Here is a 14544-nt window from a genome sequence, read left to right as displayed (position 1 = left end):
TTGCTTATTGCGGCACCAACTAGTCCTTTACTCTGCCCACTGGCCATTCTGTGAGAGTGATCGGTGACGGCCAGTTAGCTATTCGGCTGTAAAAGGCATTTCAAAAAACGCAACCGTGCCCTAACCCCAACAGCCACAAATACACAGGCAGGGGGTCACCAGAGCAGGAGCCTCGGCTGACTTTTCCCCTCTTTGGCAGAGAGGTCCTGATACGAATTGCACCAATGTTACTGCTACCTAAGCTGAGATCAACGAACAGCGCAGTTGGGGGGATCAAACAGGGGGGCTTCCAAGTAACACACACCAAGTAACACACTCGTTCCCTCAGCCCAGGAGCTCAAAGCTATTTTTAATGGTGGACACTGGGAAGATTTGTAGGGATCAGGAATAAGTCCTGACCTAAACCACAAACAGGGGCAGAGAGGTACTGCAGTCATAGACACACAATGCTGACACGCCTCGTTCATCAATCGCGTCTATAATATGCAGCTCGCACCGACACCCACCTCGCACCCACCCACCCACCTCGCACCCACCCACCCACCCAGTGCACCCGCCTCGACCTCGCACTAACGCATGCATTTCACACAAGTCACAACCTTACCCCTTCCACTGATCACACTGATTTTTAAATGGTGGACACTGGGAAGATTTGTAGGGACCAGGAATAAGTCCTGACCTCAACCACAAACAGGGGCAGAGAGGTACTGCAGTCATAGACACACAATGCTGACACGCCTCGTTCACCACAGACACACACACACACCACACGACAGTCACACGCACTCACCACACTACAGGGCTACTGACCAAGAGCTGGAAAGTGGGATTAGACTGGATAGCTTTTTTTCACCCAGCACAGACACGATGGGCTGAATGGCCTCCTTCTGTGCAACTTCTATGATACACGCCTCACACCTCCACACCCGCCCCCGCCCCACACTATGATATGTTACGTTCCCTCTGCTAGCCCCACTTTAAAATCCAACAACCAATGATTGGCAGCGAGGGTTGGCTCAGAAGTGAAAAGCTCGTCGGCTCACACTGCCGTCTCCCCGTCACACAGTGATGCCCAGGTGCCCAGTAACCAGCAACACTCACTGGTCATTGCAGATGCAGATGATGGGTCTCTGTAAAAGTCCGCCATCCTTTTTCTTCTTCTTTCCACCACCTGCTGCTGCCTCACCTTCCTTCACATCTTTACGATTGATGAGATTCATGAGAGCGTTTACTGCGGGCTGTCAGAGGGGAAAGAAACAAAACGGACACGCGGCTCAAATCCGACTCCAGCCAGGCGACCTTGAGCAACAACGGGAGGCGATCCTGTCTGACTGTCTCCTGTGGACTGATGCTGTGATACACTGACCCCGATGGTTTGACAACCCAACAACTGACTGGATTGTGGATAGAGCTGTTTAAAATCATGAAGGTGTTTGACAGTGTAAATAAAGAGACCGTTTCAAAGGGCAGAAGGGTAGGTAAGTGGAAAATACAGATTTAAGGTAATTGGCAAAAGAACCAGAGGTCACACAAGGAAAAAAAATTAAGCGATGAGTTGTTACGATCTGGTACGCACTACCTGAAGGGTGGTGGAAATAGATTCAATGGTAACTTTCAAAAGGGAATTGGATAAACACGAAGCGGATAATTTGCAGGGCTATGGGGAAAGAGTAGGGCAGTGGGACCAATTGGAGAGCTCTTTCAAAGATGGGCCAAATGGCCTCCTTCTGTGCCGTATCATTCTATGAGGAATGGAGACTTGAGCGAGATATCAGAGAGCTGGCACTTAGGAGCCACCAAGAGCTACGCCCTCAGGGAAAACGCCAAGGCCGAGATTGGGACCTGAAGGTACGGAGGATTAACAATGGAGTCTGGCCACTGTGACAGTGAGTTGCGAGCTCCTATAAACTATTTGATTTTTGTAATAAAATGGTATAATTTCTTTCCCACTCTCTTGTTACTCTTCCCCCTCCAACTCTCCTGAAGGCACGCACTGCTTGCTGGGATGAAGTCCCACAGCTGCCCGGTGCTCCCCGCTCCCGCCTACAGTGAGCGTTATTTATGCGTAACATAGTAACAGGCTATTGGACGGCATGGGGAGGGAGAGATATTATCACGCCCAGGTGGAAAGCGGCCCTCGCCCAGCACTTTCACATCAGCAACTCCAGCACAGCTTACATGGCAGCAACAAGGGGCAGAAACCCTTGCCCATTGCCCCCTCCCCTGGGGCCATTTGCAGCACCCCCAGTGTTGGCCAGTGCAGATCAGAGAGGATGCTATTGGTGATGCTCTACCTTTCTCCTCGCAGATCTGAGATTTTGCCCCCAGTTTCCCCTCCCAATTTCTTGCCTTTGTCCTTCGGTGGCCTCTCTCAATCTTAGATTGTTACAAAAGAACAACCTGCATTTATAGAGTGACTAACGCAATAAAATGTCCCAAGGCGCTTCACAGGAGCGCAACCAGACAAACTGACACCCAGCCAAAGACGGCAGATGAACAAAAGCTGGGTCAAAGAGGTAGGTTTTAGAGGGGTATAGAGGGGTATAGAGGGGTATAGAGGGGTATAGAGGGGTATAGAGGGGTATAGAGGGGTATAGAGGGGTATAGAGGGGTATAGAGGGGTATAGAGGGGTATAGAGGGGTATAGAGGGGTATAGAGGGGTATAGAGGGGTATAGAGGGGTATAGAGGGGTATAGAGGGGTATAGAGGGGTATAGAGGGGTATAGAGGGGTATAGAGGGGTATAGAGGGGTATAGAGGGGTATAGAGGGGTATAGAGGGGGAGGTATAGAGGGGGAGGTATAGAGGGGGAGGTATAGAGGGGGAGGTATAGAGGGGGAGGTATAGAGGGGGAGGTATAGAGGGGGAGGTATAGAGGGGGAGGTATAGAGGGGGAGGTATAGAGGGGGAGGTATAGAGGGGGAGGTATAGAGGGGGAGGTATAGAGGGGGAGGTATAGAGGGGGAGGTATAGAGGGGGAGGTATAGAGGGGGAGGTATAGAGGGGGAGGTATAGAGGGGGAGGTATAGAGGGGGAGGTATAGAGGGGGAGGTATAGAGGGGGAGGTATAGAGGGGGAGGTATAGAGGGGGAGGTATAGAGGGGGAGGTATAGAGGGGGAGGTATAGAGGGGGAGGTATAGAGGGGGAGGTATAGAGGGGGAGGTATAGAGGGGGAGGTATAGAGGGGGAGGTATAGAGGGGGAGGTATAGAGGGGGAGGTATAGAGGGGGAGGTATAGAGGGGGAGGTATAGAGGGGGAGGTATAGAGGGGGAGGTATAGAGGGGGAGGTATAGAGGGGGAGGTATAGAGGGGGAGGTATAGAGGGGGAGGTATAGAGGGGGAGGTATAGAGGGGGAGGTATAGAGGGGGAGGTATAGAGGGGGAGGTATAGAGGGGGAGGTATAGAGGGGGAGGTATAGAGGGGGAGGTATAGAGGGGGAGGTATAGAGGGGGAGGTATAGAGGGGGAGGTATAGAGGGGGAGGTATAGAGGGGAGGTATAGAGGGGGAGGTATAGAGGGGGAGGTATAGAGGGGGAGGTATAGAGGGGGAGGTATAGAGGGGGAGGTATAGAGGGGGAGGTATAGAGGGGGAGGTATAGAGGGGGAGGTATAGAGGGGGAGGTATAGAGGGGGAGGTATAGAGGGGGAGGTATAGAGGGGGAGGTATAGAGGGGAGGTATAGAGGGGGAGGTATAGAGGGGGAGGTATAGAGGGGGAGGTATAGAGGGGGAGGTATAGAGGAGAGGGGAGGTATAGAGGGGGAGGTATAGAGGGGGAGGTATAGAGGGGAGGTATAGAGGGGGAGGTATAGAGGGGGAGGTATAGAGGGGGAGGTATAGAGGGGGAGGTATAGAGGGGGAGGTATAGAGGGGGAGGTATAGAGGGGGAGGTATAGAGGGGGAGGTATAGAGGGGGAGGTATAGAGGGGGAGGTATAGAGGGGGAGGTATAGAGGGGGAGGTATAGAGGGGGAGGTATAGAGGGGGAGGTATAGAGGGGGAGGTATAGAGGGGGAGGTATAGAGGGGGAGGTATAGAGGGGGAGGTATAGAGGGGGAGGTATAGAGGGGGAGGTATAGAGGGGGAGGTATAGAGGGGGAGGTATAGAGGGGGAGGTATAGAGGGGGAGGTATAGAGGGGGAGGTATAGAGGGGGAGGTATAGAGGGGGAGGTATAGAGGGGGAGTCTAGGGGAGGTATAGAGGGGGAGGTATAGAGGGGGAGGTATAGAGGGGGAGGTATAGAGGGGGAGGTATAGAGGGGGAGGTATAGAGGGGGAGTATAGAGGGGGAGGTATAGAGGGGAGGTATAGAGGGGGAGGTATAGAGGGGGAGGTATAGAGGGGGAGGTATAGAGGGGAGGTATAGAGGGGGAGGTATAGAGGGGGAGGTATAGAGGGGGAGGTATAGAGGGGGAGGTATAGAGGGGGAGGTATAGAGGGGGAGGTATAGAGGGGGAGGAATAGAGGGGGAGGTATAGGGGGAGGTATGAGGGGGAGGTATAGAGGGGGAGGTATAGAGGGGGATATAGAGGGGAGGTAGGAATATAGAGGGGAGGTATAGAGGGGGAGGTATAGAGGGGGAGGTATAGAGGGGGAGGTATAGAGGGGGAGGTATAGAGGGGGAGGTATAGAGGGGGAGGTATAGAGGGGGAGGTATATAGGGGGGAGGTATAGAGGGGGAGGTATAGAGGGGGTGTTGGGAGGTATAAGAGGGAGGTATAGAGGGGGAGGTATAGAGGGGAGGTATAGAGGGGGAGGTATAGAGGGGGAGGTATAGAGGGGGAGGTATAGAGGGGAGGTATAGAGGGGGAGGTATAGAGGGGGAGGTATAGCAGGGGGAGGTATAGAGGGGGAGGTATAGAGGGGGAGGTATAGAGGGGGAGGTATAGAGGGTAGAGGGGGAGGTATAGAGGGGGAGGTATAGAGGGGGAGGTATGAGGGGGAGGTATAGAGAGGGGAGGTATAGAGGGGGAGGTTATAGAGGGGGAGGTATAGAGGGGGAGGTATAGAGGGGGAGGTATAGAGGGGGAGGTATAGAGGGGGAGGTATAGAGGGGAGGTATAGAGGGGGAGGTATAGAAGAATTATGAGAGGTTTAAGGAGGGGTTCCAGAGCTTAGGGCCTTGGCAGCTGAAGGCATGGCCAATGGTGGGCTGAAAGCAGTGCACAAGAGGCCAGAATCGGAGGAGCGCAGAGAGCTCGGGAGGGTTGTGGGGCTGGAGAAGATTAGAGATAGGGAAGGGCGAGGCCATGTAAACATCTGAACACAATGATGAGAATTTTAAAATCAAGGCGCAGCCAATGTAGATCAGCAAGCACCTGAGGCATTCTGTAAGGGGAGGTTTCCTACTTTAGATTTGCATAAACGTTTTGCTCTACAAGAAATAATAAGAGATGCAGCAGCTCTTCCCCGACTGTAATAGCTACTTGGAGAGCTTATCATTTATCTTGAAGACAGCACGTCATCCCTGGTTCACTTTGTCGTTAGTCATTCTCTCTGGGAAGTTACTTCTGGTGTTCCCATTAGCTCTATACAACCCGAAAATAAAATGGCTTCTACATAACATAAGAAATAGGAGCAGGAGTAGTCCATACGGCCCCTCGAGCCTGCTCCGCCATCCAATAAGATCATGACTGATCTGATCATGGACTCAGCTCCACTTCCCTGCCCGCTCCCCATAACCCCTTTTCCCTTATCGTTTAAGAAACTGTCTATTTCCGTCTTAAATTTATTCAATGTCCCAGCGTCCACAGCTCTCTGAGGCAGCGAATTCCACAGATTTACAACCCTTTAAGAAAACATTTCTCCTCATCTCTGTTTTAAATGGACGGCCCCTTATTCTAAGATCATGCCCTCTAGTTCTAGTCTCCCCATCAATGGAAACATCCTCTCTACATCCACCTTGTCAAGCCCCCTCATAATCTTATACGTTACGATAAGATCACCTCTCATTCTTCTGAATTCCAATGAGTAGAGGCCCAACCTACTCAACCTTTCCTCAGAAGTCAACCCCCTCATCCCCAGAATCAATCTAGTGAACCTTCTCTGAACTGCCTCCAAAGCAATTATATCCTTTCGTAAATATGGAAACCAAAACTGCACGCTGTATTCCAGGTGTGGCCTCACCACTACCTTATATAGCTGTAGCAAGACTTCCCTGCTTTTATACTCCATCCCCTTTGCAATAAAGGCCAAGATACCATAGGCCTTCCTGATCACCTGCTGTACCTGCATATTGTCCTTTTGTGTTCCTTGCACAAATACCCCCAGGTCCCGCTGTACTGCGGCACTTTGCAATCTTTCTCCATTTAAATAATAACTTGCTCTTTGATTTTTTTCTGCCAAAGTGCATGACCTCACACTTTCCAACATTATACTCCAACTGCCAAATTTTTACCCACTCACTTAGCCTGTCTATGTCCTTTTTCAAATTTTTTGTGTCCTTCGCACACTTTGCTTTTCCTCCCATCTTTGTATCGTCAGCAAACCTGGCTACGTTACACTCAGTCCCTTCTTTCAAGTCGTTAATATAGATTGTAAATAGTTGGGGTCCCAGCACTGATCCCTGCGGCACCCCACTAGTTACTGGTTTATCCCGACTCTCTATTCTTTGTTAGTTAGCCAATCCTCTATCTATGCCAATATATTACCCCCAACCCTGTGAACTTTTACCTTGTGCAGTAACCTTTTATGTGGCACCTTGTCAAATGTTCCTGATCTGTCGGAGTGATGGGTGAACGGGACTTGGTGCGAGTTGGGATACGGCAGAAGAGCTTTGGATGAGCTCAAGTGTACGGAGTTTACACATTCTTTTGTGCGTGTGTTTGATAGTTTTCTGTTACCTGCTTGAGATGCTTGTTGACATCATCGAACACTCGTTCAGCCCACTGCAAGTCTATCAACCCGTTATCTGTTTCCCTGTGATTGGACCATCTGCTGGTTTAATTCCTGATTTCAACTAAAATTCTCCTTTATCTTTCAGTTTTACTTGAAGGATTAACGTGTGTTTTCTCATTTCAAGTCCTTACTGTTTCCAATTGCCAGCATTTGCAGTTTTTCTTTAAATAATTGACAGTTTAAAAAAAAATTCTCACATTAGTTGGTTCCTTATTTTAGCTGCCCGAGAAGGATTTTGGTCCCTTTCAGAACTGAACGAATATCACCTCGCAGTACTCTCACCAGATTCTTCATTTCTTTTCCTGCAGAGGTGACTTTCATACCTGCACAGAAATGGAGAATAAAAATACTGCAAAGCTGGACTATTTTGGGAAACGAATGCCTGAAGACAAGGGCTGCCAAATCGGGAGCTTACAGTCATCCACGATGTGGAGCTCAAGCCCTGGAATTGTCCTAGTAAAAAAAAATCTAGTCCACGCTCGACAAGATAAAACGGCTTAAAAAAGATAAATGTGCGATGTTCTGATCTCCTTCCCAGGGACTGTTTTAATTGAGTGTGCGACTCCTGGTTTATATTTATATCCTCTCTGTGGCGTTTGCCGCAGATGCTACAAACCGGTTCCAGCTACATTTAACTCTCCGACGTTGCTCAGAATACGGACTCACAGTGGGAGCACCATCGATTTCATCAATGATCAGGCAGTTTGGCTTCTCGTTGGCTCCCAGCACGGACTTCATCTGGGTTGCACTTTCGATCCTGGTTTTGAAGATCTCTGCACTGCGGTCATCACTAAATGGGAGTTGAACAGCGTTACTCTATGATAGCACATACATAGGTGCCCATCGATACTCCACTCACCATTTTCCAATCCCCCATCCACTCCTTCTCTCCTCTCCTGAAGGTGCGGCCTACAGATCCACAGGCACCGGTAGTCCTCCACTATCCTGCCCTTCCTCGAATAGTCCCATGGGATCTCTCATAGCCACCCCAGAGAACAGGCCTCGGTTTAAGGCCTCGTCTGAAAGGCGGCATCTCCGGCAGTGCAGCGTTCCCTCAGTACTGCACTGGGGTGCCAGCCTAGATGATGGGCACAAGTCTCTGGAGTGGGGCTCGAACCCACAACCTGGTGACTCAGAGGCGAGCGTGCTGCTCACTGAACTACAGCGGACACCCGAAACAAAAGAAACGGATTTATTTTGCTTTATTATTCAGGCACGGGGCTGGGCAAGGAGCATTGGCAGGCTCTTTTGCAATGTGCAGAGAGCGAATGGATTGGATGTCACAAGTAAGACCGTCAAGCTCGGAGTGACACGTAATCAAGACGTTCAAACCAAAGAGTGCGCACATGCCTCATTTGCAAAAGCAAATTTCCACAACTACAACACAAATACTGTAATCATTCTCTTTTGAACTGCATTCAGAGAAAGGGGCTAGAAGTGAAAACCACACACCATTCAGGAAATCAAAACAGTTCAAGGGTGATGGAGAAAGGAGAACCATTGACACACGCCACAGCACCTCGCCTCCCCTTAGTCCCGATAGAAAAACTCAATGCACCAACTATAAGCTTCATTCACTATTAACGTTTTGCTGCGACACTACAAATATAATTTGGTGCAAAAATGATGATTGAAATAACATTTTACTCCTCGAGCTTCAGCCCGTTCGGTTCACAGGGGTGTTTTTATAAGGCAGTGTGTTAAATTCCCCAAGCTCACCTTGCATTCATCTCCACAACATTGTACCCCGCATGCCTCGCAATGACATGAGCCAGTGTCGTTTTCCCCAGGCCTGGCGGCCCACTCAACAGCGCCACCTAGACACAGGGGAAAGAAAGGACCATCAAACTTACATTTATAGAGCGTGAAAATCACCAGATAATCTGTTTTAGTGATGTTGGCTGAGGGCATAAATATTGCTCTTCTTCAGATAATGCCATGTCTTAGCATCTCATCCGAAAGACAGGAACCTCCGACAGTGCAGCACTCCCTCAGCACTGCGCTGGAGTGCCAGCCGGGATGATGGACACATCAGTGTCTGGAGTGGGGCTCGAACCCACGACCTCCCGACTCCGAGGCGAGCGTGATATCCACTGAGCTACGGCTGTCGCCCGAAGCAAAACAGCAGCAGTCGGCCATTTTTCGGGCCATACACCCTCAAATGTAGAGCGGCAATTTGTTAAAACCGCTGTTTTAAATTTTTTTTTTGGACACATTGATAACTCAGCAAAGTTTTAATAAAGGGAGACACTTGTTGTCCAAGTAACAAGCTCCAAATTAGATCACGGTGACGATCCCTACAGGGACTGCACTCATCACCAATGTTCATTCTCAATCACACAATGGAGAAAGAAATGCTCGTGTCAACAATGACATTGAACTCGAAGCGAGTTAGTTAATTAGTTGTCTTTCCTGAACTAAAAATTCCATGTTCCAGTTTTTTATTTTGGTGCAGGTGGATTGCGGAAGTCCTCGGAGATTTGAAGAAAAACTCAGAGTCAAGCTCCGGCTATTTAAAGATCTGCTATTATGTTCAGGCGACGGCGCCAGTGGCTGAGAATTGTGAGCGGCGCTGAGCTTCTGAGAGCCAGGGTACAAATGTGAGGGGACTAGGGGGGCACAGCGAGTTGGTAACACTGGCCTTTTATTTCTGCACCTTGGTTCCAATCCAGGCCACACCGATGGGATACAAGTCTCCCCCTTTCTGCTGTGTGGGAAGGCTGAGAGAGAAGCGAGCCTCGTCATTCGAACCCTCTAGTTTCGGGTGGGTTGGAGCCGAGGTTTGGCTACATGGTGAAGTTCTATATGGTGATTGGGCGAATCCACCCGTAATCCCTCTCCGCAATTGGAGTGGACGATGTCACCACAAAATGGCCGTCCCCCAAGTGGCTTCTAACCAGAAGAGACAGCGAGGGACTGATAATGGTGCAGATAAAGACAGACCTGCATTTATATAGCGCCTTTCACAACCTCAGGGCATCCCAAGGTGCGAATGAAGTACTTATAAAGTGAAGGCACTGCCGTAATGGAGATATTTCCCTTCATTGCATTACAACAGTGACGCCACTCCAAAAGTACTTCATTGGCTGCAAAGCGCTTTGAGACATCCGGTGGTCGTGAAAGGTGCGATATAAATGCAAGTCTTTCTTTCTTTTTAAGATTATGGACGAATCGATTGGAATGCACAAGCCCCTTTTAACATTCAAGTAATTTCACAGCCGCTGTGTGTTTTATGGTCCCCCGCCCCAGTGTGCTGGGTGAAAGAACTCGCTTTGGTGGCCGTTTACCTTGTACTTCGGCCTGTTGTGTGCATCGAGATCAGCGTCCAGGATCTCCTCGGTAATCTGAGTCTTGCTCTTCCATTTGTTCTGCTGCTGCTGCTGTGACTGCTTGAAGGACGCGTGCTTCTCTGGCACCAGCTTGCTTTTCTTCACAGTTTTCTCCCGGCCAAAGACCACCATGTCCCACAGTTTCAACCACTTCAGGAGGCAGCGGTTGGTGTACTGAAATGAGAAGAGGCCCTTAGATACCCGAAGGAAAGGTCAAGCTGGCAGACGTGACTTTTACGCAAGCGTGCGGCAAAAGAATGGAGGCAAATGCTAGATTGCTGCTCATAGATGGTTGCATTATGCTTCACAACATGCATGCGCTCAGCCGTGGCTCAGTGGGAAGCACTCTCGCCTCGCAGTCAAAAGGTTGTGGGTTCAAGCCCCATTCCAGGCAAATAATCTCGGCTTATACTCCAGTGCAGTGCTGAGGGAGGTGCCGTCTTTCGGATGAGACGTTAAACCTGCCCTTTCAGGTGGGTGCAAAAGATCCCATGGCACTAATTTGAAGAAGAGCTGGGGAGTTCTCCCCAGTGTCCTAGAATCATAGAATGATACTGCACAGGAGGCCATTCGGCCCATCGCCCCATTGGCCTGGCCAATACGTCACCTCAAGCAGCGTCACTAAAACAGATTATCTGGTCATCATCACATTGCTGTTTGTGGGAGCTCGCGGTGTGTAAATTGGCTGCTGCGCTTCCGACATTGCAACAGTGACTACACTTCCAAAAAACAAAGTACTTTATTGGCTGTAAAAGTGCCTTCGGACAAACTGAGGACTTGCTCTTCCTGGAAACAATCAACGAACCAAGATAACCAGCTTGTCCATGCTCTTTCAATCTTCTTCCCAGCTCCTGACCTCCCAACTTAACTTCAACTGACCATTCTAATCTCCTCAAACATTTGTCTTCTGCAGCCCACCTCCATCAAAGCCAAGACTGCTCTGCTCTCTCCAATTCCTTCTTCAACATGAATACTCAGATGAGCCAAAAATGTTACCAGCTTAAAATCTGAAAAAAAACAAAGCCACACTTTTTTTCGGGGCTTCTGCCCTTAATTCCATCAAATTCCCACACTCGCACCTCAGATCAAGTCAGTTGAACACAGCATCAGTGACCGGCCCTCCTAGTATCTGCTTTGTTGCCAATACCACATTGGCCTCCTCCTCCCCCACCACCAAAATCCTCGTTCATGATTCCATGACTTAGAAGCTCACTATCTCTATTGCTCTCCTTGCTGGGCTCCCTGCCTCGACCTCCCCACAAGCTTCAACTCGCCAAAAAACACTGCGATCTATGTTGTAACACGCAGCAACTCCCATCAAATTCCCAGCTTCTCCAAGCTCCGCTGGCTCCCCATACTCCAGTGAGCGCACTTCAAAATTCTTGTCTTCATTTTCAAATCCTCTCCCCACCCTACCTTAGTATTTACTTTGAAAAGAAAAACTCTTGGATTTATATAGCACCTTTCACACCCACCGGACGTCTCAAAGCATCTTACAGCCAATGAAGTACTTTTAGAAGTGTAGTCACTGTTGTAATGTGGGCAGCCAACTTGCGCACAGCAAGCTCCCACAAAGAGCAATGTGATAATGACCAGATAATCTGTTTTTGTTATGTTGAGGGATAAATATTGGCCAGGACACTGGGGAGAACTCCCCTGCTCTTCTTCAAAATAGTGCCATGGGATCTTTTACATCCACCCGAGAGCAGACGGGGCCTCGGTTGAATGTCTCATTTGAAAGAAGGCACCTCCGACAGTGCAGCGCTCCCTCGGTACTGCGCTGGAGCATCAGCCTAGGTTTATGAACACAGTATAATTAGCACTCAAGTTCAGAGTTTAATATAACAACAACACCTTAGAGTACAGCAAGCAGACGGTGAGAGACTTTGACTACATTACTTACATCATCGCTGAGCAGCTGGGTATATTGCCTGGGAGTGAATCGATCAACCCAGAGTGTGCTGGAGCTAAATTCATCAACTGCGTCATCATCTTCTGCTGCTGCTTCTTCCTTCATCTCTACTACTCCAAACTCCTCATCAATCTGGCTTCAAGGATCAAACAAAGCAACAAGAGTTAAGAGGAGAGAAAGAGAAAAAGGACCCTGGTCACGTGCAATCTTAAACCAGGTTTATAGGCCTGAAGATTCAATCGGGATCTGCATTAAGCTGCTCCATTTTGCTAATTTGCACAATTCAGGATTGAATGTCCTTGGCCAGACAAGCTCCTGCTTGTTCTCGCTGGAGAAAGTCATGTCGTTGCCATTCACAGGCTGCATCTCAAAGCGAAGTGAATCCAAAAATGCTTCGGGTGCAGTACATCACTCACTTCCACCGGGCAACACCACCTGTTCAGAATTCTCCAATTACAGTGGACTATCCTATTGTACAGTTGGAGCCAAACCGAACATAAGAAATAGGAGCAGGAGTGGGCCCTATGGCCCCTCGAGCCTGCTCCGCCATTCAATTATATCGTGGCTGATCATTGACCTCAACTCCACTTTCCCGCCCGATCTTCATATCCCGTGATTCCCCTAGAGTCCAAAAAAATCTATCTCAGCCTTGAATATATTCAGAGACTCAACATTCACAGCTCCCTGGGGTAGAAAATTCCAAAGATTCAGCACCCTCCGAGTGAAGAAATTCCTCCTCATCTCGGTCTTAAATGGCCTTCTCCTTATCCTGAGACTGTGCCCCCGAGTTCCAGACACTCCAGCCAAGGGAAACAACCTCTCAGCATCTACCCTGTCAATCCCCTTCAGAACCTCTCATTCTTCTAAACTCCAGAGAGTACAGGCCCACTCTATACGCAATCGCTCATCATAAGACAGTCCTCTCATTCCAGGAATCATCCCAGAATGTGTACATTTCTTTGTTCGCGGAGGGGTCATTCCATGTTGTGGCAGGACAGTTACCAAGGATCTCCGCCATTTTGGTTGTTTCGGCAAGACAAAGGAAGGAGCTTGGTCAGCCAGTCACCTTCAGATACCCATGCATGATTCCTAGTGACTGGTTAGGCATTCGGACTGACAATCTAGAAACCTCAAAAAAAACTATTCAAAAATTTAATTATTTTATCAATTATTTGTAATGCATCTGCTGTGACATGTCCAAGCGCTGATAGCATCCATCTTTCTTGCACATCGAACTGGCTCCTGCAAGGAACCTTTAACTTTGTTACTCTTCTCTCAGGAGGGTACAAGTGATATTGTTCAGTACAGGAAAGGTACATCAGCAGCAATATTTCAAACCGATCTTGGGTCACGGGTTCAAACTGGTAAAAGCCAAATTTCAGTCTGAAGTCCATCACACCAAGTAAGATCAACACATGGAATGGACTTCAGTGTAGGATAGTGCCGTCAAAACTCGGCGATCATTTAGGAAACAGTTGGCTCAAGATGGGGAGTGAACTATGGGATGTCTTTAGATGGAGGAGTTAGAATGGGCTGAATAGCTTTCACATCCGTATCTATCTTGCAATCTTTCTTGCTACGTTCTATATTCACCCCAAATAACTTCAAAGGTCATCAGCACGATTACCCAGACAGCCAATCTGAAAACAATAAGGCTTTTGTTTCGTTCCTCCCGAAATTTCTGCTCTCCTGAAGGCCTGGACCGGGGTACAGTTCCTGGGCCGCAGACATACTCAAGCACATCGCCCAAACAACTATTAATGCAGAGGATTCCCCACCCAAATCATCTCATTTTCTGACACCGACTGACCCAGTGAATTCCCAACAAGCTCTACAGCTTGAATTCCCAACAAGACATACAGCTTTCTCAGTTTTCCCTTCAATTGCAAAGCTTTAACATTCTGTTTGTTAAAAAGCATGGAGACAAAATCATGCACCAATGGTGGATGACCGCATCCAATCAGCCCAGCTTCCTTAAAGTTGCCCTCAGTTACGGCCCCCAGACTTACCTGTTCAGCATCTCACTCAACCTCTGGGATTCCTCCAACACCTGCCGACGTCGCTAGATAAATACATAGAACGGTTAGAAAATACGTTTTGGCATGTGAAGGAACAAGTGTTTAGAGAAATACTTAACAGAATCACCTCAAGTGATTTAGCTAGTTCACCCCCAACTCAGAGTTAAACACAGGGATGTGAGCTAACAGGGACAGACCAGTATGCACTCATCCTCAGTGAGCGGTTAGCAATTCATAAGCTAACAGAACAGTTTGAATAATCATTTGGGATGCTCACCTCTACGTCAATAATGCCGCCTTGAGAGGATAAGAGGGAGAGGGAGAGGGAAGAGTGAAAAGGGAGAGAGAGAGAGAGAGAGAGAGAGAGAGAGAGAGGGGCAGAGAGAG

The 14544-nt window shown here is 48.8% G+C and overlaps 1 protein-coding gene across 3 annotated transcripts in view; it reads right to left on the bottom strand.

Moving 5' to 3' along the window:
* Nucleotides 1-14544, bottom strand: part of chtf18 (CTF18, chromosome transmission fidelity factor 18 homolog (S. cerevisiae)) — a 140067-nt gene that overhangs the window by 87418 nt on the left and 38105 nt on the right. For all 3 annotated transcript variants that reach the window (XM_070901253.1, XM_070901254.1, XM_070901255.1), the window contains exons 6-11: nucleotides 14149-14201; nucleotides 12131-12275; nucleotides 10186-10401; nucleotides 8618-8715; nucleotides 7565-7688; nucleotides 1102-1238 (exon numbers count right to left, since the gene is read on the bottom strand). In XM_070901253.1, coding sequence (XP_070757354.1) covers nucleotides 1102-1238; nucleotides 7565-7688; nucleotides 8618-8715; nucleotides 10186-10401; nucleotides 12131-12275; nucleotides 14149-14201 — 773 coding nt within the window. The remainder of the gene's footprint in view (nucleotides 1-1101; nucleotides 1239-7564; nucleotides 7689-8617; nucleotides 8716-10185; nucleotides 10402-12130; nucleotides 12276-14148; nucleotides 14202-14544) is intronic.

Source organism: Pristiophorus japonicus, chromosome 15, assembly GCF_044704955.1.
Source record: "Pristiophorus japonicus isolate sPriJap1 chromosome 15, sPriJap1.hap1, whole genome shotgun sequence".
Classification (NCBI taxonomy): domain Eukaryota; kingdom Metazoa; phylum Chordata; class Chondrichthyes; family Pristiophoridae; genus Pristiophorus; species Pristiophorus japonicus.
This window is presented reverse-complemented; position numbering and strand designations above follow the sequence as displayed.